At 45.0% G+C, this 25,449-nt stretch overlaps 1 protein-coding gene across 2 annotated transcripts in view; it reads left to right on the top strand.

The window, feature by feature from the left end:
- Nucleotides 1-25,449, top strand: part of PTCH2 (patched 2) — a 79,880-nt gene that overhangs the window by 17,670 nt on the left and 36,761 nt on the right. For both annotated transcript variants that reach the window (XM_081009342.1, XM_081009341.1), the window contains exons 4-7: nucleotides 612-719; nucleotides 4,459-4,591; nucleotides 9,242-9,744; nucleotides 10,832-11,024. In XM_081009342.1, coding sequence (XP_080865468.1) covers nucleotides 9,583-9,744; nucleotides 10,832-11,024 — 355 coding nt within the window. In that variant the 5' untranslated portion in view covers nucleotides 612-719; nucleotides 4,459-4,591; nucleotides 9,242-9,582. The remainder of the gene's footprint in view (nucleotides 1-611; nucleotides 720-4,458; nucleotides 4,592-9,241; nucleotides 9,745-10,831; nucleotides 11,025-25,449) is intronic.

The raw sequence follows: 25,449 nt of genomic DNA, 5'->3' as shown, positions 1-25,449 counted from the left end.
AAATGCAGAAAACGCTCTAGCAGTCCTCTGCCGAACCATCCATCCATCTCCACCTACTCAGCTTCCAGGGCTAGAACTATAATAATGCATCTCTAGACCATCTACATTAATAGAAGTTCTCCCAGCAGCATGCAGACACAGAAGAACCAAGTCCCACTTAATGCATGATATGGGAGATACAAGCCCCCACTGAAACTGAGTTCTAAATGTGCTTTTTGGGGGTTATGTTTATGTAAGCTATTATTTATTGCTCACCTTGAAATTGTTCTTTTTTTCACATTTCCTTAGTTCAGCAGTATTTCGTTAACTTGCAATTGGCTACTGTTTTTCTTGCTGCTTCTGCTGAATTTTAAACCTGCACCTCATATATGGCTTAATATTAGTGGGGGCAAGTTGCATTTCTACCTTCCCTGCATAAATCCTAAAGGTACAAAAGCTCTGCCCTCTATGGCAGGTTCCTCTAGGGCCTATGATGGGGAGGGGGGAATCTTCCTACTGTAGCATTAACACCTGCTAGGTTTGCCAGGCCTGAGCACTGAGTGGGCTCCTTTAGGATTCTAAAAGAAGAATGTAAGAAGTACTTTAATCCACTGCACCTTTTCTCTTCACAGTGCTGCAGTGATAACAGGAAGCTGCTCTTATGCATATAGTGGAGTGTCCCCTTCTTTGCAACTCTTAAAGATACAGGAGCCCTCTCAGGGTCTGGATTTCACATACCGGTAAGTATGATGCTGGGCAAGCCATTCCCAACCAACCCAACCAAATACTAAGGTGGGTGGGTGGGGAGAGAAACCAGGCCTTTGTGATCTGTGAACCACCTATAGGCTGAGCTTGTCAGGGCACCACTTCCCTTGGTGACACTTCTGCTTCATTCAAAATGTTGTCCAGACGCCCTCTAACTATGCATTGCCCTGGGAGCTCTCCAGCATTTTCCAGATCTGAACTTTTGTCACATATTACTCAAGTACAGTGGTACCTCGGGTTACATACGCTTCAGGTTACAGACTCCGCTAACCCAGATATAGTGCTTCAGGTTGAGAACCTTGCTTCAGGATGAGAACAGAAATCGTGCTCCGGCAGCGTGGCGGCAGCAGGAGGCCCCATTAGCTAAAGAGGTGCTTCAGGTTAAGAACAGTTTCAGGTTAAGTACAGACCTCCGGAACGAATTAAGTACTTAACCCGAGGTACCACTGTAGTTATCTAACACATTGTTTCCCAACCGGGGACTATATCCCCCTCCCCCCGAATATTCCAAGGGAGCTACAGGTTAAAATCTTGTAAATGAGGGGCCCACAACACAAGGCTTGGGGACCACTGAGGGAAGTGAGAAGTGAAGGGGGGAAATTCTGATTGGATGGCTATCTGCTTGGCCAATCACAAGCGGGTAAGGGGGTAGCCCACCAGGGCCTAGCACTCCTTTTTGCCACCTGGGAGCAGTCCTGGTTTGTTTCCAGTGGGAGAGGATGATCACTGAGGCTCCCTTTTTGACCAGCAGAGCCCGCGATCCAGAACCCCCAGGTCAGGTAAGTGCACTGGTGGGGTGGCAGTGGGTAGGGCTGGGTGAGCTGCTTGTTGCTGCCGCCAGTGCTGGGCCCAGTAGCAGCCTGGGCCTGACTCTGCAATGTGTAGGGTGCAATCCACCCCAGCACCTAGCCAAGCAGGGTCATCTGGTGCTGCTGACTTGCATCTAGTAAACAAGTAAGAGTCTACTCAAAAGAAAGCCACACTGTGTTCAGTGGGCCTTACTCATAGGTAAGGGTGTGTGAGACTATAGTGTTTTATCTAGGCAGCCAGGGCTCCTCCGCATGACAATATCTTTTTGCACCAGGTCAGTGAAGACCACTTGCTTTTCTTAAAAAAACCCATATATACAGAACTTCCTACATACCTTTTGGACTGTATCTGTAGGTTTCCCCCTCTGTGTCAAATAACTGGGGTCAAATAAGTGTTGTTTATTTTTTATAATACATGGAAGATGGATCTGCCTCGGTAGGTTCTGGACTCTCCTTCCTTGGAGGTTTCTAAGCAGAGGTTGGCTGGCCATCTGTCACGGATGCTTTAGCTGAGTTTCCTACATTGCAGGGGGTTGGGCTAGAAACATGACCCTTGGGGTCCCTTCCAGCTCCATTAGTCTCTGTTTTTCTGCTTCAACAATATTTCATTATATTCTTATCATTTTATGTAATTGTATTTTGTATAAATTATAAAAATTATAAACAAAACATTTAAATAGATACCTTTCGACCAGTAGGAGGGGGGCATGGATAGCCAGGATTTTTGTTGGGGGGGCAGGCTTTTGTTGGGGGGGCAGAACTTCAGATTTGTATTGATTTTTACTTATTTGTGGGGCACAGCTGCCCTCTGCCCCCCCCTTGGCTACGCCCATGGGGACCACAATTAGAAAAAGGTTGGGAAACACTGGTCTAATGGTAGAATGCAAAGATTGTGCAATCTAGGGTGCAATAGTGATGGGATAGGGTACCTTTCTCCTGTAGATGTTGGAAGGAAGGAAGGAAGGGTCTGATAGTTGGTGAGCTTTGTTTTTTCAAGCCTGTAGCCAATGCAGCACTATTCTACACATTTTAACTCAGAAGTATGTCTCAGGTAAGTGTACATATTATTGTAGCCCCAAAGTATATGGTGCTACAAGCCTCCTTCGTTAGAGTCAGCAGGAGTTTTTACTTCTATAGGTGCAGGACTGTGTCTTTACAGTGTGTGTATACTTAAGTGGGCATAAATCTCACAGTGTCTAATGGGGCTTCCTCACCAGTAAGCCTAAGTTTGCAATTCCATACATACACACTTACCTGGGAGTGAGTCACATTCAACACAATGGGCCTTACTGCAGGTGCGAACTTTTATTAAAAGTGCCCATACTTCTTTTAAACGGGTTGGAGTCACAACCAAATCTAATACAGGCATGGGAGAGGAGAGGGAAAACATGTTCAATTAAAAAACAGTGGAGGGTGGAGGAACAGACACACTCAAAACATCCCATCAGAGATTGTGTCGATTACAGTGCCCACATACAGAGGCAAACAAGGACTCACAATGACAAGGGCTGGTTGGTCATGTCCATGGAAGTGCAAACATGCTGGGAATGTGGGCTTGAGAGAGCACATCTCTGTTTGAGACTCTGTCCTTCCATGTGATGTGCAAAATCTTCCTGATGCAGTGCATACGGAAGGCATTGAGGCGTCACTCCTGGCAGGTGTAACTTGCCCACGACTCACTTCCATAAAGCAATATGCTCAACACTCATGCCTGGTAGACCTTCATCTTGGTATTGGTCATTAGCATCACAGTCTCCCATACCTTTTTGGAGAAGCGAGCCATTGCCGTAGCTGCCTTCCCAATATGCTTGTCCAGCTCAGCATTGGTGGTGAAGCTGCTGCTTGTGGTAAAGCCCAGGGAGATAAAAAATCATCTACCACCTCAAGCATGTGGTGACCCAGGCTGATGCGTGGCATGCTGATGATGTCCTAACCCAGAATGTTGGTTTTCATTGGGCTGCTGGTAATCCTTGATTATAGCTTACAGTGATTTTTACCAAGTTGGGTGCCAATGGTGTTCTCCTGTAGCATATTATTCATAGATACCATTTCACTTCATTTGGTAGATATTGCAATGTAATAAATGGCTGGAATTGTGCATCTCCGTCCAGTGGGTCAGAAGAGGTGCAGCTGTATTACAGGGCTTGGCTGTAGTTGATGGGATGTGTTAGGGCTCGCCCACACTTCCATTTGTGTTGTGCCTAGAAAGCATGGGTCTGGGTGGTTTTCTGCTTGACCCAGGCTTTCTAGGCACAGGTCCAAATGGTTTTCCCCCTTGCCCCACCCCTTTCCAAGGGAAAACTCGCTCTTTGGCGAAAGATTGGAACAAGTGGCTGTCTAGGGAAAACCCAAATTGACATTTGCTTCAATTGAGCACTAAAGAGCAGTTTCCCCAGGGGTGGGGGTGAGGGGGAACAGTTGAACCAGAGGAAGTGTGGACAAGCCTTTAGTCTTTAAGGTGCTACAATGCTTTTTCGTTTTTGCAGCAGCAGATTAACACAGGTACCCCTCTGAAAATATAGAGCTATTCTCTGAAATCTCAGCATTTATCAATTTCAGCTCATTCCTTCTCATTGTCAGAATTTATCAGCATATCATATTCTGAAAACTTTCAGTGCCTGTGCAGTACAGACTTCCCTTGGTAATTTGCCACTAATTTATGCAAGGGGAGGGAGGGAGAATAACACAAAATTTACATTCTGTGGCAGCTTATCCCACCATTGTCCACTAGGGGGGTTCTCGCTCCTTTTTGTGTTCTGGGTCCTTCTCATTGACCAACTGAGTTAGTGGAGCCATGAAGCTGTTGCAGTTATTATAGTCCTCTCTAGGATTAGTGTTTAACGTTAGATATGCAAGTGGTAGCTTTCATCACAGAGTTTCACATATTTTTTTCATCACATTGCAGAAGGCATCTAGCAGTCCCACCAGGTCTGATGGGTTCCAGCCACCACTGATGTCCAGTGAACATTAATTCAGATAAAGCAGAACTGGGATCATGAAGTGAGAGGAAAGGCCTTCTCCAAGCCAGGCCTTTGCTGGTGAGAGAAATGAAACCCCCCTGAATATTGAGACCAAATGATGGTTGTGAAGCTGTATAAGGGATAGGGGAAGTTGTGTGCTCAGAAACGGAAGCTGTAAAGACTTACAAAAAGAACTGGTATGAGCCTGCAGCTTCTGAAAAGAAGACAATAAGATGGCATGATACTATTCTGTATACACACTCATCAAAGGGAAGGGAAGGGAAGCAGGACAAGTGGTACTGCTCTCCACTGTTTAACAGTCTGGCAAGGATTAGGAACCTGTGGTTCTCCTGATATTGTTGGACTCCAGTACTCATCATCCCTGACCATTGGCTGTGCTGTTTGGGGCTGGTGAGAATCCAAAAATATCTGGAGGGTCAACAGTTCCCATCCCTTTTGTTAAAAAAGGGCCAACCACTAGAGTGGAGAGGTGAAGGAAGACCAGATCGATCCTATGGGATTCACTGCCCCAGAAGGGGAGCAGACACCAAAAGGGATAGCAATATTCAAGAAGAAAATCATTACTGCCCATGAATTAGACTTTACATGCCGCCTTATGTAGGGAAAAGTAATGCTGTTCAGGACCATTGTTTGTGGGCAAACTATTCTTGCAAGTGCTTAATGTAAGATCTGACACTTCCTCCTGCTGCAGCACCAGCTGCTGTCCCTGTAGAATGGAAACAGTGAATGCAGCCAGTTACTTTTAGACCCAGGACTTAATGGTCTTATGCGGACCCCCTTTAGATGGCCATGCATATTCCCTAAATAGTGAAGCACACAACTAATGTTTCTCTTTCTCTTTCTCTACCTCACTATGCCAAAACAGTGACCAGCATCAGTCTATGAGACCTGGCATCCCCAGACTGGCCCAGGTGCTAAGTGCCAGGCCTGTTTGCCAGTGTTCACAACATCTGCTTCTCTCTAGGTTGTCATCTTGGAGATCCCTAGAGCTGTGGGTTTTGACACTAGCTCTGGTGTTGTGAACCTTTGACCTCCCAGATGTTACTGAACTACAACTCTCATCGTTCCTGGCCACTGATGAGGCTTGTTGGGACTGATGGGAGTTGTGGTTCAGCAACATCTGGAGGGCCAAAGGTTTCCCACACCTGCGCTAGCTGCACCACCAGAGAGAAAGCCAGGATGCATGGCCAACAGCACAGAGCAAAATTGGCCACTGCCATATTTCTGCAAAGACCGTCATCCTCGGAGGCTCATCGTTTCCTGTGGGTGATGTGTGTTTCAAAAAAGGGGATAGGCGGTGGAGGTTTGTTTTTAGGCTTTTGTGAAAGAAGCCCAGGAGCCCCAGAGTTAAACAGTAATACCAAATAGGCAACTAGCCAGTAGATGACAGATGAATTGCTCTTAGATGGGAAAAACCAGGGCCCTCACTTACATTGCTGACTGGGACCCAAGCAAGCTAGTAGTTGTAAGGAAGTTGCATTTCAGGATATAGTGGGGGCGGGTGGGTGGGAAAGAGTCATCCTTCAGCTGGTGCTGTGCACACAGAGACAGACAGAATCTGTGGGATGTTATGCGGAGGGCTTGTTCTCATTACCTCGACTGCCTTAAATATGTCAGCATCCCATTGCCTCTGAGGAAGGATCAGGAGCAATACTGTGCTAATGGGGACTGAGGCCTTTCAGAAACTTTTAAATCCTATTGTAATTTTTGCTTATTTTCTGATGTTTCAGAGTATGTATGATCTTGGTGAAGAAAAGGGTGAGCAGAGGGGGATATAGTGATAAAAGGCCACTTTGGGGGGATGCTGAAGGTAGGCAATTGTTCCGGAATCAAATATTGTGGATTCCACAAACTTTCCCCCCAGCAAAAACATGAAACCATCTATCACAGATAATAGTAAAGACAGAGTTATGTCAATAATGCATTTTCCTCACCCTGGTTGTTGGTAGGAACACAGGGCAGGGTAGGGATGAGGGTGAGGGAGAGAGTAGAACACTGTGAAGAAGATTACTGGATTTTAAAGGTAGTGGGTGTTGTTTCAGGTCTGGCTGACCATCCAAGGAAGCCCCCAATAGGATTTTTTTAAACATCTGTCTATCTAGTTTGAAATCTTCTCTAGTTCCCACTTGATCACTTCAGAAGAAATAAAATGTTTCACTTTTATAATTTTGTCAGTGTCCAGTTCCATACATACGTCCCCAAAAAGCCACTACGTAATACTCACATTTATTTCAAAACATAGCATGTACATGCATTCATGCTGTACTACACATGCATAAACCCTAACACAAAAAACCAGATAAACGGTCTCCAATATGTAATACGTTTCTTCTTCCTTACCACCCAAGTTCTTCTGTAAAATTTACATTCCCAAATATTCATCAAAGGAGCAATCTATTGTTTCCTAATATGGGAACAGCAGTGATTGTGCCTCCATCAAAGGAGGATGGAGAAGTGCAATTAAACGCTACTGGCTTTGGTATTGGTTCTCCATATTAATGCACACTCCCATTTACTTTGCATCCAGTACACTCCTGCCACTGGTTTTGGAAATTGTGTATACATACGTTTTGATGCATTTTCCTCCAAACCAGCTTCAATCAAAATTGAGACTTGCTCATTGGGTAAGAAAAGTCCCACCCTGTCTCTGTCTACCAGTGGAGATATACAACGGGCGACTTAGATATGCATCAGACTATGTTCATGAGTACAACAATGTGCAAACATGGTGGGAAATGCAGTGAAATGCAATGACCTCACTGCATGTGTACATGTGTCATGTGTACAGGCCTTCACTTCAGCCCAGAGTGAGTCACATGATTACTCAGGCTGCCATCTCCGAGCCAGATTAGTCCCTCCCACATAGTGGGTCTGTTTTCTTCCAGTCCAAGTTCTGCAGCTAGAATCCAGGTTGTTCATTGGTTTTCTGTTAATTTTGCTGCTGCCTCCTTCTCTGGCAAAGGAAGGTATAATGGGCATCTTACAGGGCTGAGAGAAAACAGACCTAATGGGAGCTCATCACCTGCTAATTGAAACCTGTCACTTTTTTTCTGTGTCAGAGAAGAGTATTTCAAGGTTACTTTAGGAAAAAAATGTATGAGGTTCTGAGTATGATGTAGGGGGTGGTACAATCCTGCCCCTTTGTGGACCACCAGCCTGGTTGTAGTTTCTTAGTGGTGGAAAGTGAGGCACTGACTTTGCAGCTGGCTTTGTGTTTCCTGGCTTTCTTGTGGGTTTGGTCAAAGGAAAGTTTGTCAGTAAATTTCCAAAATGAAATTCTTGGGTTTCAGGCCTGCCTGGATGTCACACAGACGAGAAACCCATCCTTCCCTCAACCCCCCTCCCCGCTCCCAAAAAAACTGGATAAAGTTGTCACTGCTCCAAGGCGTATGAAGGCTAGTGATTATTACTCAATGATGAGTACTTTGCACATGTTCAGAGATTATTCCTCCCCCGTTTCCAAGACTGGCAGTGCAATTCTATATGACTTAAGTATATACTTCTAGATATGGGATTATATGATCCCTAAACCATTGAAAATAGGTTATAATTTGAAGGTCTGGAGGACCCTGGCTCATATTTTGGCCCATCCATATGGCCAAAATAATTAGTTATTCCATTTTTATGGAAATACAGTTTTGTTTCTGATGTTGACTATTATTATTATTATTATTATTATTATTATTTTGCCCCTTTAGGAACCCTGCATGCTTCTGAAGCAAGAGTTCCTTGGTTTGTGTTGTTTAAAGATTTGATAAATTTGTTTTCTTGGATTTGTATCTGTTCAAGATACAAATGTATTGAGTTCAAGAATCTATGCCATGTGATTTGGCTTAATTTCTAAGCGACAGGTGTTGAGGCTCTGTTTTGTTTGGAAGTTTCATACTCATGCCTGCTCACATGGAAGGCATTCCCTCTGTCCATGGAGTGTGCAGAATAATCAGGGTTTATCAGTGCAAGGGACGGGGACTACAGCACTCTGTACATGTTCAAAGGCCTTTTGCCCCTGTGTGCTTTACAAGTCCTGGTGAGGGAAAGGTTGTGCGTACATGTGTGTGCATGTTAGATCACACACACACAGCTCAAAAAGTCATTACAAAGCCATCACAGGATAAGAAAAGTTGTGTTGTGTTGTGTCTCTCCCCCCCCCCCCCCTTGATGAAGGTGATAGTGCCACTTTGGCTTCTCCCACTGTTTATACCTATTTAAGCTTTTTCAATAAATCAGTCCTCTCCACCTGCCTTTTAAAAAACCAAAACAGCAAACCCCAAAGTTTTTACCCTTTTCTCCCCAAAATCCTGGAGAGTCCACCCTGTGTGTCCCCCCCCCCCCGCCGCCCGCAAAGTTTGCAGCTGTCCCACTACATCGCTGCGTCCGCTTGCAATAATAAATAAAGGAGCTGGTTTGGATTTGGGAGGGGGGCAGCTGGGAGGGGGCAACGGGCAGCATTTGAAAATCTGTGGAGCAGAATTCCTGTGTTGAAGGCAAGTCTCTCCCTCCCTCTGCCCTCATTGATTTGAGGCGGGGAGGAGGGAGGCGGGGGAGGGCGCTGCCTGGGTGGTCTCTTCTCTCTCCACTTTGGTGAGCTGTTGCTTAGCAGCTAATAATAGGAGATGTTTGCGGAGTAATTTGCCTCTTCCTCGGCCAATGGGAACCGGGGCACTTTCCCATCAAACCAAACCTTCCTCCCCCCGCTCCTCTTTTCAGGATCTCGAAGGAGACTGTTTGTTCCAAATGTTGGTGGGACGCGATCCGAGGCGCACTGCACCGCCGGGCACCAGGGCGCCTCTCCTTTCGGGGGCTGTGTGAGCTTTCGATCGCCGTCTGCTGCCGCGCGTCGAAGGGGCCACGCTGGGAGGCGCCGAGGGCGCATGGGGCGCGCTTGGATGGCCTCGGATTCGCCCCCATAATGTCCACATGGGATCCCCGCAGCAGCCACTCCTCTGAAGCCTCCGACCCCGCGCTTCTCCCCTCTGGATTACCGCTCCCGGGAAGCCGCCTGCGCCCCTGCGCCTCCCGCCAGCACCGTCCTCGCTCGACCCTGGAGCATGGCTTCGGATCGGCCGGTCCCGGGGGCCGGGGGCTTCCGGGGAGAACTCCCGCCGTCTTACGCGGCGGCGGCCACGGCGGCGGCGGCAACTGCCAACTCGGATCTTCTCCGGAGACCCAGCTACTGCCACGCTGCCTTTGCCCTCAAACAGATCTCCAAGGTAAGGGAATGGGGCGAAGGCGCTTTCCCACGGGTGGGGGGGGGGACGAGAAGTAAAGTTGGGGCGACCCCGTCCACCCGGGAGAGAGGCGCGCAAGCAGCTGCAAGGAAGGGGACAAAAAGGCGAGGGATCGGCTCTTCTGGGCCCGGGGGGGCTGAGAAAGGGGGTCCTCTTCGAAGCTTTCGGCTTCTTTGGGGCCAGGGAATGAAGGAAGGGGGCAGGCTTTGGCCGGCGCGCTCCAGAGCGAGCCCGCGCCGTGGCCCCTGGAGTTTGTTTATGGAAAGGGGAGACGCCGGGGAGCCGTCCAGGAGGGACGCGAGGGAGAGGCCAGCCCCGGATCGGATCTGCGAGGGGAGACGGCGGCTCGGGGATGGGTCTGCGTGGAGCGTTTCGCTCAGGAGCGAGCAAGGGAGGCGGGTAGACTTGAGTCGCTGAATCGGTGGAAGGAGAGGAAGGGAGACAATGGGGGAGTCTCCCGCAAGGGAAAGCAAGGAAACTTGACAGGTCAGAAGGACGCACCTGAGGAAAGGGTGCAGCGGACATCTGCTCTCCCCAGAGCTGGAAACTAGACTGTGGTAGGACTCCTTAACATACCGGGTTGCCTTTTGCAGGGCTCCATTCTAACAGGGCACTTCAGCTGCTGGGTTGCTCTGAAGGTGAGGAGTGTATCTGGAACTGGGGAAGGGAAGCAGACCACCGCTGAGGAACAGAGGAGGGAGATTCCTGCTCAGCAACCTCACAGACATAACACATGGATGGTGGCAGGAGCTTCCCAGTGGCCTGTTTCTCCACCCTGAGTAGGGGACTCACCCACATCTACAGCTGTCACTCAGGAGTTCATCTTTCTGCAGACTGGGAGGATATGGGCACTGGCCTTCACAAGTTCCGAGCAGATGGAAGCGCTGCAGGGACAGGCAGGCGTGCACATATATGCCCCCACAAATAATATGTGGCAAGGTTCTTGCTGAAATGCTTGCTCCCAAAGGCTTGAGGTCTGCTTTAACCCCAGTGCCAGCTACCCTGGGGCAGGATGTTGCTGTTCCCTGTAGCAACAGTGTCTTGGCTAACTCTCCATTTCTCTCCCCAGGGTAAGGCTGTGGGCCAGAAAGCCCCGCTGTGGCTGCGGGCCCAGTTCCAGGCCCTGCTGTTTACACTGGGCTGTTGGATCCATCGTCACTGTGGCAAAGTACTTTTTGTGGGGCTGCTGGTCTTTGGGACGCTGGCTGTAGGGCTGCGAGTAGCCTCCATAGAAACGGATATTGAGCAACTCTGGGTGGAAGGTAAGTTCCATTTTGTGAGTGTGTGCGAATACTGGGAGGGCTGCATAGCGCTTTAGGACATTGTTGGGTGATGGTGGAGCAGTTGTCAAACATAGTGGAACCAAAAGGCCTAGAAGAGCCTTTTAAAGGGAGTTGTTAGCAAAGGGGCCCCTCTCTAAGCTCCACACATGTGTGTAAATCCAGATTTGCACACAGTTTCTTGGAATTGGCATCTTGGGGGAAGCTACCAAGTAACAGGGGGATAGAGAGCACTTTCTTGGATATAAAAATGTATTCCAGTTTGAGGAACTCTTAAAACCTCAAGTCTTGCAATAAAACCCTGTTTCCCCATTTTAACTTTTTCGATAATTGAAGAAGAGTTTGTAAGCCTTGAGAAAAGCTTGAATTATGTGACTTTTCAAACAGGCTAGAAAGCCTCCAAGACCAGCTGGCAAAGTGATGAAAACAAGAAGCTCTTTTATTTAAAAAGATAATTGCACAGGGAACAATCATGCTGGGAACTTCTTCTGTGCAAGCCCCATTGATATGAATAAGAGCTGGATGATAATGTGTGAGTGCCCTTGTGCAACTCCATTCAAGTTGAAGGGGCTTCCTCCAGAAATGTTTTCAGTGGGTTGTGCCAGTGGTTTTTAAGCCAGTTCTCTGATTTTTAGAGCCCAAATCAGAATTCTTTTGAATGTTGGTTAAATACTATTCTCCATGATGGTAATGAGCACTGTTTGTGAATACTGAATGATGGGACAGACACTTTCCATGCCCTAAATTTACATGTAGACTTGTGGGGTGACATGGTATAAAACTGGAGAATGTAGGGTTGCCTTAAGTGCTTTTGAATAATTGAAGATTGTGCCAACGATTATGGTTTGGATTTATAGGCACCTGGCAGTTCTGTTCTTGGAGGTCTCAGTAATGGGATGTATCACATTTATGACACCCTGCCTTGCAGCCCATTCTTCCTCTTACTTGCTCAGAGTGGTTTCCTTACATGTGGTTTCCAGGCAGTCTCCCATCCAAGCACTATACAGTGCTTAACCTGTTTTGCTTCAGCAATAGAATATCACTCATCCTATACCTTCAGACCACCTTCCAGAAAGAAAGGTGTTGTGGTGATCCTCACTGATTTCCTGTCCAGGCATGGAATTTTCTTCCCTTTTTTTGGATTCAATCTTGTTTGGTTATATTGGTCTCAGTCTATGAGAAACAATGATTTATACACCAGAAATATTGGGAGACAGACCTGTCCCGTAACCCAAAGGGTTTGGTGTGGTTGTGGTGTTATAGAGAGAGATTTCTACCTTGAACTTGTTCCGCAAGAGTGTGTGCGAGTGTGCATAAACCTTCCTATGCTGCTCTGCATGTGTGTGCCTGTGTTCGCCATGCCGTGTGTGCAGTCCAGATCCCTATCGGTGCAAATACATGCCCCCACATAGACAAGTGCAATTAAATTATTTCCCCCATCTCAGATAATATGGCTTTTCTTGCCACCGGGCCCTGCTTGCTGCATTGCATTATTGACATTAAAATCCTAAATTACCTTTCTGAGGGTGGTGCTGAAGGAGAGGATAATTACTGTCTACAGCAGAGCTGTCAGTTGAAGTTTAACTTGGGTTACACTTGCCTGCCAGCTGAGAATGGAATTGGGTTGAATGCAAATAGCCGAAAGCAAAAGGGGTCACCAGGAGCAAATCCTAATTTCCTACTGGAAACATTTGATAAAAATGATGCCTTTGTTATTAATAAGTTCAGCATGCTATGCTGCCCCCTCCATTCTCGGCACTGCCGTCAATCCATGTGGCAGTGCCTGGGGTTTGCTCCTTGCTTTCCATCCCCTGCTTATTGCAGTCTCCTCTCTTTTCCAACACCAGGTTGCGCTGAGTTTTCACACCCTAGGATTTTTATTTTATTTTTATTCTTTTTTTAAACAAAAAAAATTGCAAGCAGCCTGGGAGCTTTCCAAGAGCAGATGTTTCTCTGTGATGACTGTCAGCGATCTTTGGCGCTCCACACCTCCTCCCCCTGCACAACCCCAGCTCCATGTGTGGTCCTAAACTACTCTTGGATTTTGTTCAACAATAGAAGCAACTTCACTCTTCCACCCTCCCACTCCCTTTTAAATAAAACCCACACTCACATGAATGCCAGTAAAGTTTACCCACCTGTTTCACACACTGAAGGGGGACTGGAAAGGGAAAAATGCCTCAACCTTAGCCTTCTGCCCCCTCCCCTTCTCTCCTTGCTTCTGCCTTCCAGAGGCTTGTAGCAAAAAGGAGATCCATCAAGACCTGCAGCTGTTAAACATTTAAAGAAGGGAAATCCCCTTTTTGTAACCAGCCCATCTCAGCCCAAATCAAGAACATCCCCTGAGAACCTGCACGGTTGGGCTTGTACTTATTTATTGCTTTTGATGCTGACATTTGCTCAGCTTTAAAAGAAAAAAGAAAAAAATCTGTTGGCTGTCCCATAGTTGGAGTGATGGCTTGTAAGCTACATAAAGCAGAGGGCACACATGATCTAGGTTTTGGGGACGTTGCACTGAAAAGAGCACTAAACTTTGTGGAGCTCTTTGGTTGGACGTTTTGTTTTGCTACAAATTTATATTTGGATATATCTTCATTTTGAGATTAAAAAATGCTCAGTGATACTATTTTACTTTAAATTATGCATGTTAGAACTAGGTACTGTAACAAACAGTGTAAAAAAGCGATATTCTGATTTATCACTTGCATTTCCTTGAATCACAGTTTATCCTCTCAGCTGGCTGGCATTTGCCAAGTGGGGCTTTGCAATATTGTCTTTCGGTTGGCTGCTTGGTGTGTGGCAAAAAAGCTGGCTGGGAAGAGTTGGCATACAAGTAGAAGTGGAAAAAGTTCACAGCTGTAGATCTCCTGTTGTGGATAGTTCCAGTGTGTAAAATGTTGCTGTGATTACTTGTTTGCTGTGACGCAGGCTCCTTTCATTGGAACCCCATGGCGCTCTGAGGATACTTCTGTGAAGCTGTGCTTTGAACTGTACTGCATCCCCCTTATCCTCTGTTGTGGGCCATTTGGATCAGAAAAGGTTTGCTGTCAAGATTTGGATTCCTAGACCAGAAATTCCTTAGCTTCCCTTGCATCCGTGACAAGCAACATGCAGCATTGATAGTGAAAAACCAGCTGAATCTAACTGCGAATTATCCACAGGCCTAGCCATTCTGCAATATGGCAGTTGCTCCATGACTGAGTTTTGTTCATGCCATGCCCTTTGCCACATTTGATTGATCTGATTTGTGCATAGCCCTGTACAAATGCCTCTGGAGAAAGCTTCTTTGCATAATGATAGTATAGTATAGATGCTCTTTCTACCAGTGGTGCTTTTCACTAACTTAAATTAGACAAATCCAGAAACACATAATTTGAAGGAAGTGACCATTGACTCTTGTTTGAAGGTCGCAGTCCCCATACTCACCACTGTTCTATGAACAAATATCTGTGGTAGCTTCTCACACTTTTTGCACTGTGGTACACTTCAATCACCCTGGAAAAGATGGTTGAGTGTATTTGTGCTCAAAACATGAAGCTGTCATGCAGAGTGTGTGGGCCAGAGTGTGTGCGCGCAGGGTGAAGCACCCTGACCTTGTGTATAGTGGAAAACAACAGAACATCTGATTCCTTAAAACAGATGGGGTATCATTCTAGGCATTAGTGTAACCATGGCTGTCTCTCCTTCCAGCCCAATCGTCCTCCCTAAACTACTCCTTCTACCAACTTCTTCCGTTTGCAATGCTGTTGTGGATCAGCCTTTGCCAACATGGTGACCTCCAGATATTTGGGAATATAACTCTCATCAGCACCAAACAACATGAGAGATAGCAGGAGAAAACATGTTTAAAAGAAGGAATATGCTTCTGTGACCAGTATGTTTGGCCCTTAGAAAGTTCTCTCTTGGTGTGTGTTGTCCACAAGAGAGAGAGTAGGGAGGAGTATAGATACATGAGTTTAAAGAACTGCCAAATTGAATTGAACCACTTGACCCTTATTTATGAATGGTGTTGAATTTTACTGAGGCAGGTAAATGGAAACACTGTGGGAATTGATCAAACAATTTGATATTGGTGAATGAGCTTTTTGCCCTACTGATATCCCATTTGGGGGTTATATGATGTGGTTGGTAGATTCTGTCCATGGAACTGTGTTGTATCCACAGATGCACTCTGACTTCACGCTGTTGTTTAGTTTAGATGAGGAGAGGAGAGGAGACAAGGGACCTGCTGGGTATTGATGGGATGGCAGTGTGTCATCCCAGGTCCATCATAACAGCAGGCTCTGCTTGTTCCTTGTATTGGCATTTGTCTTTAGCAGTGAAAAACTGAGCTCCTCTCTCACAGTTTGGGCATATACTGTATGCCTTTTCCTTAATTCCACTCTTACTGTAAATGCTCATGTTTAAGAAATTGGCTTTGTTTCCTATGTACAAAGTGACCTCAGAGGACTGTGAGGAACTAAGAAAGATCTATTCCATGAATATCCACCAAGTCTTGTTAGAATTGGCATCTTATTTTTGGAAATGTTGAGATAAAGGAGGAGCGTTGAAGTCTGTAAACAATTTGGTGTAAAATGCACGAATATATCCCACATCTACACCATGCAACAGTTTATATGGCAAGTGTGCATTTCTCTCCAGTTTCTGGGTCCCCTTCTGTGCAATAGCAGCTGAAAGCCTTGAATTAAGCTCAATTGAAAACAGCAAGGTTACCCACCTTGACTAAGGATCAGGTGTCTCACTGTGTGATCTGTTCTACAACAGTGTTGACACCAGTCATCTCAACCAGTTATTATTATCTATTAAATTTGTATACCGCCTTTCATCCGTAGATCTCAGGGCGGTTCACAGCTTAAAAATAAAAAATAAAAAATGCAGTGGATGGGAAAATACCAAGAGCTGATGTCAACAGGAACTGACTGTAGGCACTTATAGGTAAACCTCTATAAAGGTACTTGCCTGTTGGCATTGTTATGACCAGGGTAGACTGCTGAGTGGGAATTAAACCCTAGAGCTTGGGGCTTGAAAACAAACCAGCATTGGAGAGGCAAAAGGTCATGGTTGATTTATAGGCTAAGGGTGACCTCAAAGAAAGGCAGGTTTAATCTTTAACCAGAACATTTTGGTGTAGCTATGTGGCTGCAGGGCCTTTTTAAAGGTTGCTGCTACTGAATGGCTGTTCTGCCAGAGGAAATGTTTTTATCTTTGAATTCCTGAGAGTGTGGGGAGGCAAGAAAAACCGATGAAGGATTTTTGCCCACCCATACTGGAACTTGCAAGGATTCGGAAGAAATGAAGAGTTTGATGGATTACTGCTGGGGCAATGGATAGACACCCTTGCTGGACAGACTGCAGGCAGCATGCTGAGGTGATAAGACCAGTATGCAGAGATCTGGAAGGCACTGTTCAAGAGACTTGGTGGTGAGCCCAGTTGCTGTTCTGAGCTGGCAGTCAAAATTGACCTTGAACGTGTTTCTATATCTTGAATGAGTCAGAACACCCAGAGTGGACAGTAGTGACATTTTCCAGGATAAAGTGTTGTAAGATGCCTTCATGCTGGAGAAAATGAAATTATTTCACTGTACTGGCCTATATCTTGGGATAGGATAATGTCAATATTTAAAAAGGAATTAATTAATTAGCACAGGATTTAGTGAAGCCAACTCCTGGAGTGTAATTTGTGGAGTGGCGTGATTGAATTTCTACTTTATAACCTGGGAGAATACTTTGATGCCAGATGCAGCTCAGTTCTCAGTAGTGTTTTGAGGGAGTGAACATCTAAATATATATGACTAGAGGTAACTTGTAAAGGAGGGAGATTCTGTAGTTTGGATGCTTGTAGGGTACACAAACTGGACATTTAGCTCAGAATGACTGGGGAACCTAGCCTCATTTAGGGACTTCAGCTCAGTATAACAATCATGCACCATTGGCTTATCTGTATCTGATGCCTAGTGAAAGATGTCTAAACTGCCCATTTGAAATGATAGCAAAGAATGGTTCCTTTAAAGAGTGCTGGGGTTCTGAGTCTATCTAGTCTGAGAGAGCTGACGCCTGACACTTTTACAAACTTAGCCTGATATTCCTGCAGATGGGAGAGGTGAAGCAGCCTTTAAATCAGGTCAGACCTCAGGGTGTTTGAGACTGGAGATGAACCCCATGAAGGCAGGCCATGTGAGAAATACTAGAAGGCCCAGTATATATTCAATGAGGCTTTTCTACTCTGAACTCTCCTTCTGAACAGATAAATAAACTGTGGATGTGGGGCCTGCATACCTCGCTCACAAGAGCAAATAAACAAGCCCCCAAGGCAGCTGAGTGCAGAGGCCAAGGGGGCTTCAGTGTATATATGTACGTAATGTTCTTGGGTGGCCAGCAGAGGTGGGTGGCCTAGTGGCTAGCAGAAGCCTCTGAAGTGGCCTTGGTGCTGATAAGAGTGAGAGGACAACTTCAGGAAGGATGAGAGCCATGGGGGAGATGGGTGACGTGAACAAGTGTGCTTCCCATATTGTTGGACATTTGCATTCCTTAGAGGCAAAGGAGGCTGGCAGCAGAATTAAGGAATCTACAAAAAAGAATTTATAATCTCACATAGACAGTGTGAAAGTAAACTGGACTATTTAAAGTGGAAAAGCAAACTCCAGAATGTTGTGATGCAGGGGAAGTATGTGAATCCAACAACGATAGGAGAAGCTAGGTAATTCAGGGAGTCTGGGTATAAACTTAAGGCCTATCAAATTTCCTCCATAAAGAAGTCCATCAGGCTGCCACAGGGGCACACAGTTTCTGCACTATTCTGCACTGAGTGTGTCCCAGCATCTTTCCCTCATACCCTCCAAAATTTTATAGACAATTCCTCATTGTTTCCAAGAAAGAAACTGTATTTCTTGTAGTTTGTTTTTTTTACAGAGATGTCTGCTTGTATGTCCTTTGATAGTTTAGATTTGGTTAATATTCTATGTGTTTCTCTTCCTTCTGTAGAAGTGATGATTCTCCCACACTTGCTATATATTAAATAAACCTCCTGTTGTGGAAGTCTTAGGTAATGATCAGTCTAGTCTTAAGCCAACCTATTTCCTAGGTTCTTCCATAGTCACCTTGCCCCTTCTCTTGTCTTTTCTTTGGCTGGCATTTGACAGGATTCAACACATAAACTTTGGCACAATAAAGAAAAGAGGTTTTAAGCTGGGCAGAATCCATAGATACGTTTTAAAAACAACACCACACAAATGAAAAAGCAATTGTCTATGGGCCACAGTGGAAAAATGCTACTATCAGTGCAGGTAGGAACAATGATGACAAACTAGGATAAAGTCCAACAAAGAGGGAAATGCCATTAGTTTTGTTCTTTTTCTTTGTCACCAAGTCATTACCAATTTCCATTGGTAGTAAATGCCAGTAGCAAAGTAACACTGGAGTTAACTAAATGCAGTTGTTTATAACCACACTTGAAGAAGAAAAAAATCATTGAACAATTCTCATATGCTTCATAGTATTTATTGTGATTGCTAATAACTGCTGTGAGGGTTGCACATGTGATTGCACAGGCAAGTAGTAAATAATACCTGCAGAATAGAAAGTGTTGTAACTACTATTTTAAAAATAGTGTATTTGAGGATACCCTTCAGCCTCTCTATCCTCTAAAAGAGAGAGAAAGAGTGGGAGAGCGTTGGCCATTATCCTCTAAATCTGCTTTGTTTTCTGCCTCTGCTTTGACATTTGCTCTAAGAGGCATCTTCTACTGTGACCATGGCCGGCTTTGAAAGGATCTTTCTTTTCTCAGACTAGCTCAAACTTGCTAGAGTTGCCACTCAGGCTGTTTCAGTTTCCCAAAGAATTGAAGGGTTGGGGGAGGAGAGAGCTCCTTTTGTTGAGGGGGGGGGGGTGGACAAGAGAAGAGTGAGAGGACGGATGCTTCTAGATAAAGATGGGGTCTCCCCACCTCGCTGATCTGGTTGTACATATGGAGATTCCATTTTTAAATGATATGTGAAGAAGGGTGTCTGACCCAGCCCTAGAGATTTTATTTTTTATTTTATTAGCAAGAGCTGTGAGTGGGGAACAGAAAGTGGAGAGAGAAGGAGAGAGTGTTATTCTCTGATCCATCCCCCCTGGCTTGGAAAAGTGGTCTGAGTTCAAAAAATTCATTTCTTGCCTGAATGAAGGCAGCAATGTGGAAAAATTTCGCCATTCAGAGGGGGATGAATGTATGTTTCAACCGCACATTAAGTCACATTAGCAGGCAGTGGAGTGCTTAATGTGGGCATTTTTCACAGCGGCCAACAGAGGGGATGATTAGCATAATTAGTCCAGGCAACTCTATACATATGGAAATGCCAAATGCGTAAATGCCAACACCAGTGGAAATTTATGTCAATGCTGACAGGAGTCTTAGCAGTGAATGGCTCCCAACTGAATCTCTTTTAGCCCCCTTTTTCGGGGGTCGGGCTCTCCCCTCGTCTTTGGCCAAGGCTCCTTCATGCCGTTCCTCTCCCTCACCCGCCCCCTCCACACTGGGAACCTGAGCCCTTCGGATTTCTGGTAAATAAAGACATTAATTTAGGTCTGGGATAAACAAAAGGCCAGGCCAGGCCTGGGGAATGGAGAGTAGGCCTCAAACGGGTCTTTCAGTGCTCTCCTTAAAGCCAGCTCCCCCATCCAGCCTGCCAGCCACCTCCACCCCCTCTGCCTTGTTTATTTAGAAAGCAGCCTGGCGTCTCTGTCTTTGTCAGACTAGGTTTGTTAGAGAACAAGCACCAAGGGACACGGCGCTGCACATCTCCCCCTACCTCGGCCCTCAGCAATGTTTAGCCCCAGGGTGTCAGTTTAATGGGGTGCTTGGGCTCCCTTGCTTGTCTTGATGGAGCTAGCTGCTTTTCCATGGTGAACAGGATCCTGGTTGGACGTGTTTTGACAGCCATAGGCCAGCTAGCGGCTGGCAGGCCTTTCAGAGCAGCCGGGACAGGTAAAAATGGCTCTTTTAGCACGCCCCCAGCGAGACTTCCTCCCGAGCAGCATGGCTCCTTTCACAGCCTCCCTAATCCAGCTAATCCGCCCCTCAACACTTTGAAGGTGGCCCAAGGCATGTGCGTGCAGCACTGTGTTGAGGACGCTGCAAGAAATCAGATTCGGCTGCGGCTGCCACTGCCATAAGGGAGGGAGTGTGAGAGGGGGGTGGGTGCATATTAGCCTTCCCCATCCTTTCTTCACTGTTTCAGGCCTGTCAAGGAATCAGATCTCCACATGGATATGGAGGGGACACAGCTGTCCACTTACTCTCTGTTTAGTTGCATTATTGAATTTGTTGCTGATGGGAATAGTCATGGATTAAACCAAAACATAAACTGTCCATGATGAAGCCTCACTTTCAACCTGGCTCACTTCCAAGGCTATCTGGACTAGTATCCTGCTTCAGATCAGGCAGCTTCTAGTTGTTGGGGTTTTTGCTTTTGAGGAGATTTCCCAGTGAGTAGAGATGTGGGCATAATCTGCCAAAATTACAGTTGACGCCTTGATGCAAGCAGTCAAGGATAAGATTTATTCTTTATACTTCTATGTCATCTAGATCAACATGTTCACAAATGCAGTCAAAATGTGGGTCTCTGAATCAGGATAAAACCATGCAGTTGCAAAGAAGACAAACATAAGTTATTCTTTAAAAAAAATCACATTTAACGCATTACTGTCGTGGACAACAAATAAGCAGTCTTCAGTGTGTAGCTTTAAAACCTAATATTCATGACAGTATTGATTTGTTTAGAACAAGGATCTTAAAGCAAAACACCACACTACAGCAATAACTTACATGATATTTTATCACACTGAATTTCCTAAGTAGTACATTTCTTAGGAACAATATTGGTTGATGATTTCTTTTGTTAAAGATAGCTGTTTTATTTCTCTTTTACTGGACTTTAAGTTTTTATTTCTCACGATCCCTTGTGTGAATATTCAGTTAATGAAGGATGCATACATATGTGCATAATTAGTGTGGTTTGAGCTGCAATCCTATAAATATCTATCTGGGAATAAACCTATTGAACTCTGGGAATTCCTTCTGAGCAGGCATGTATAGGATTGCACTGTGAAACTGTACCCATCCTATTTTAGTCATACATGCAATATTCCATGAGGATCAAGCTTTGCATAAATTGTCTCTGCTATTTTCCAACAGAAGCCAGCTGTGCAGAATGCTGTGTGCAATGTAAAATTAAAAAGCCACATCCCAGCAGATTTTCAAATTTAAAAAATTGGGTATACAAATAATAATGAACAATAGTAAAATAATAAGCCACAGAACAAATGTCTAAGTGTATAAATGGACAAGACAGTTGAAGGGATATTAAAGGTGGAAAGGGTAGCTGAAGCAGGGAAAGAGCAGCAAAGAGGACATCAGCAAAAGATCTGTCACTTGAAGAGTCAAGTCAAGGGAAGACAGGTTTATCCTACAGCAGAAAAAACCAACAGTTCATGTTTATGCATTTATTTATGCTCATCCCAAGTTCACCTTTCACAGATTTGTAGTGGTTTGTAATATATAAGAGGTATGGTGTGGTTGTAGCCCTAGTCCTGCTGCAAATTTTAAATTATTTTTCTTGTCCTTCAGAACAAGCATTCTCCTTTTTTTCCCTTTTCACTTTGTATATCTTGATGTTTAGACCTTATTTTTTTGTTTCTGATTTATCTGTTCTGCTGTTCATACCTATCCTAATTAATGACCTTAGTTTGCCTCATATGGTTTTAGATCAGGCCTGCAGAACTTATGCCCCATTAAGTCAGGCCCTCCCACCAACTAAGTCTTGTGTCTACCTGCTACCTGTTTGCCTGTCCTCCTATATTTTTTTCCTTTTCCAGTAGTTGTTTCTCCAATTTTTCTTATGTGTCACTCCAATATTCTCTGTGGTTGGCTGTTGTAGATAACACTCTTCAAGGTTACCACCTTTACCTCTTCAGAGTATTTGGCAGAAGGCCTTTATATCCCATCTTGTAGAAAATCTAGGATGTGGGGGACTAGGGCTAGGATCGGCCCACCTATGTGGCAAGGTTAGATGACCACCTCAGGTGGCAGGATCCACAGAGGCAACAGATCCTGATGTAAATCTTTATTACTTTCTTGTTCCTGTTGTGGATCTTCACTTACCCCTTCTTCCCTGGCGGGGTGGTGGTGGTGGGCAGCGTTTTGTGGTTTGCCTCAGGTGCCAAATTGTATTGGGCCAACCCTTAATAGGGTTATGACACAAATGTCCTCCAGCTAGCTTCATAAATTCTATTAGTGGACTGTCTTAGTGAATACCACATCAAATACCCAAAGACCTTGTATGCTCCTGGCTTAGGGCATCAAGTGTTCAGATTCAGAATATACAGATGTGGATAAGCTACTGGGTTTTGGAACACAGTAGGTTGTGAATCCCCTCCCATAAGTTGTGAATCCACAATCCATGAGATAAATACAAGGAGACTGAGATCACCCAAGTCTCTTACAATATTACAAAGCTCCTCGCCTAGTATCAGTAGAGGTGGGAATACATACAAGAGGTCCATTGGCGCTTCAAAGATAGAGAATCTACTCCCAAAGTCAGTGAAACTCTCTCTAGTGTAGAACAAATCTGTCTTTCTATTCACTTTTGAGGCAGAAAGGCCCACTTTTTTATTTCCAAGGCTTTGAATTGAAAAGAAGTCCTCTTTGAGGAACTATTCTCCTGAGTCCAGTTCATGACAGATCCAAGGATATCCTCTGATTTTAAAAGGCAATTATCCAAGTTATGTGTAACACTGTCAAGAGAAGAGGTTTTTCCCTCTGGATTTCATGAAACCTGGTTCCACTTTGCTTGTTTAACAAGACTGCAGCACTCACACTGTGACTGAACCAAAAAGCAAGTCTGGATACAGATAGTACTATTTATGGGGGGGGGGGGGGTGGATGTCATTTAATCATCTAGTTTCCATGCAAAAAGTTAAAGTCTGATGAATTTATTGAGATGAATATAGAATAAGTCTTACTCCCCTATTATGATCTTTTCAAATTAGAAAAATGAAAGAATGAACACTAATACCCTCCTGAGCATCTAGTACCAGTTCCACATTTTGGGATTGTAGCAAGATTTGGATTATCTCTTTCCATCAGTTGTCTCTTCAAAATATTTCCAAGAAGAAGAGAGAACAAAGCACTTATTGGTAATGCACCAGGCTCCATAATATGGCTTCTGGAGATGGCACCTAGGACCCCATCTGTCGCAGTGGGGCGCCTGAGTCAGTCACAATTCTTGTTGTTGGGCTGATGATGAGAGAAATTCTAGGAGTATTTTTATGTCCCAGTTGAGGTTAGTTTGTGCTGGTACAGGTAGCTAGAGTATCAAAAGGATTGGTTGATGAGTGTTTTGTCAGAAGAATGAGCTTTGGAGGGCCAAGGGAAGGGCCACTGCCCTGCTTCCAAATCAGTGAATAGCTTTTCATATGTTCTTTGGACAGGTTCTCACTTGAATATGGCAGTTTTCCATGCCCTGGATCAGAGGGGTTTGTGGTTAGCGCTACGGAGTCTGGGCCAGGACACACACAGACATTATGCAAGCAGACAATGTAGCAGTCTCTAGGCCAGCACCCACTGCTCAAGACATTTTGTTGATGTTTAGGTCCACCTTTTGTCACCCTGAAGTTGAGCCCAAAGATCAATTAACCAGGACCAGGGAACTCTGCAGCAGAGGCTTTAAGAGCACACGGCTTTCATTTTAGTACACTTTCTTTCTTAAACTATGTAGATCAGATATTGCAAGCCGTGGGGAGTGCTGTGTCCTTCATTAAAGCTCCATCTACTCAAGAGAAGCTTGACTCGAAATACTTGAGTTGATTTACTGACCCTAAGAGCTATACTTTTACTTAAGCTGAGGTTTCTCATTTATAAGGTGATCAGAGCTAAACAGTTCACCCACACAGTCCCTCCTGTGGAGAAACCAGAAATTATAGAATCTTGATCAGCTGGCTGTGGTGCTGGCTTGGGCTTCCTAAGAGCAGTCTCTGATGGGGAAGATTTCCATGCCACTTGACCCAAATCATCTGACTTTTAGGATGCAAGCATGCAGAGTAGGAGAGGAGTGTCCTGCTTTGTTTGTGACCAGGGTAGTTGGTGATACAATGTGGGAGCGATGAACTTTGAACAGTTTGTGGTGTCACAGATCACACAAGCATTGCAAGTCCATGCAAATGGTCTAATAAGAGACCCCAAACTTCAGTTCTGACTGAACTAAATTATGTTTTATGCTCAGGTTCGTAATGCAAAGGTGAGAGAAAACAGCAAGTGAAAGGCCCAGGTTTCCCTTCTAATTGGATCTTACATCCTCTTACTGTCATCAATTGAGCCCTTAGAAAGGTGGGAAGATAGCAAGGGTGTGACTCAACTTGAGAAGTGGATGGTTATTTGTCCATGTAAATCAGTTGCCATTCTATTTGAGGTTTCTGGGGGCTAAGGCCAATTTAAAGGAACTTCTACTAATTTCAGTCTGCCCTTATAAACTGGGCCAGCAACCCAAAGGATATTCTACTCAAGTCTCTACAAGGAAGAGATTAGAAAGCAAAACTGTCCACTGTCTGCAACCATTTGCTGGGGCAAAGTGTGAATGGGAGACTTGCAGGAAAGATTGGAATGTTCCTATAGTATAGACCAGTGGTGTCCAAACTTTTTTCAAAGAGGGCCAGATTTGATGAAATGAAGGGTTGTCAGGGCCGACCAAAGTTGTTAACCTTTTTTTAGGATTCAAGTTGTTGAGGTAAACTGCCACAGGGGTCGGATTAAACTGACTGGCAGTCCGGATTAGGCCCCCGAAACGGACTTTGGACAAGGCTTGTATAGACCTTAGTGCTTCTTTTTTACATAGTGCTACCTTTTCTATTGAGCTGGAAGCTCATATATACTTGGATGATACAGGGCATAGCCCGAAGTTACTCTGGTTTCCTTGTGTCCATTCTGTTAGATCCTTATTTAAACTTTTGTTCTGGAAGTCAAGATTCCGCCCTTGTTCTAGCACCAAGTAGGTTTGTTGCAGAAAAGGATCCAGAGAGTTCCCCATATCCATTTCCGGCATGCTGGCTTTGAAGGATGCTCCTCCCAGCCCCAAAGAGTCCACCCAGCTGTTGGTATCTGATAACTGAAGCCTCGTCTCTGGCAAACTGCTGTAAGCAGAAGAATCCCAGCTGGATCCTGGGGTGGGGCAGTGTCTTCAACCTTTGGATTCAGGGCTTGATTTTATTTTTATCATTTTGAAAAGATGGAGCTATAAAAGATGTTGAGGAACATTTGATTATGGTCCCTCAAAACAGCCATGATAGGAGGTCAAGTTGAACCCCATAAGGACATATATCAGTATCATACTTTTTTACCCCAGATGACTTTCATCCATTGGACTAGAAGAAAGGT

Source organism: Podarcis pityusensis, assembly GCF_964106645.2.
Source record: "Podarcis pityusensis genome assembly, chromosome: 6".
Classification (NCBI taxonomy): Eukaryota; Metazoa; Chordata; class Lepidosauria; order Squamata; family Lacertidae; genus Podarcis; species Podarcis pityusensis.
Note: the sequence above shows the minus strand (reverse complement) of the source record. Positions and strands in the feature narration are given on the sequence as shown.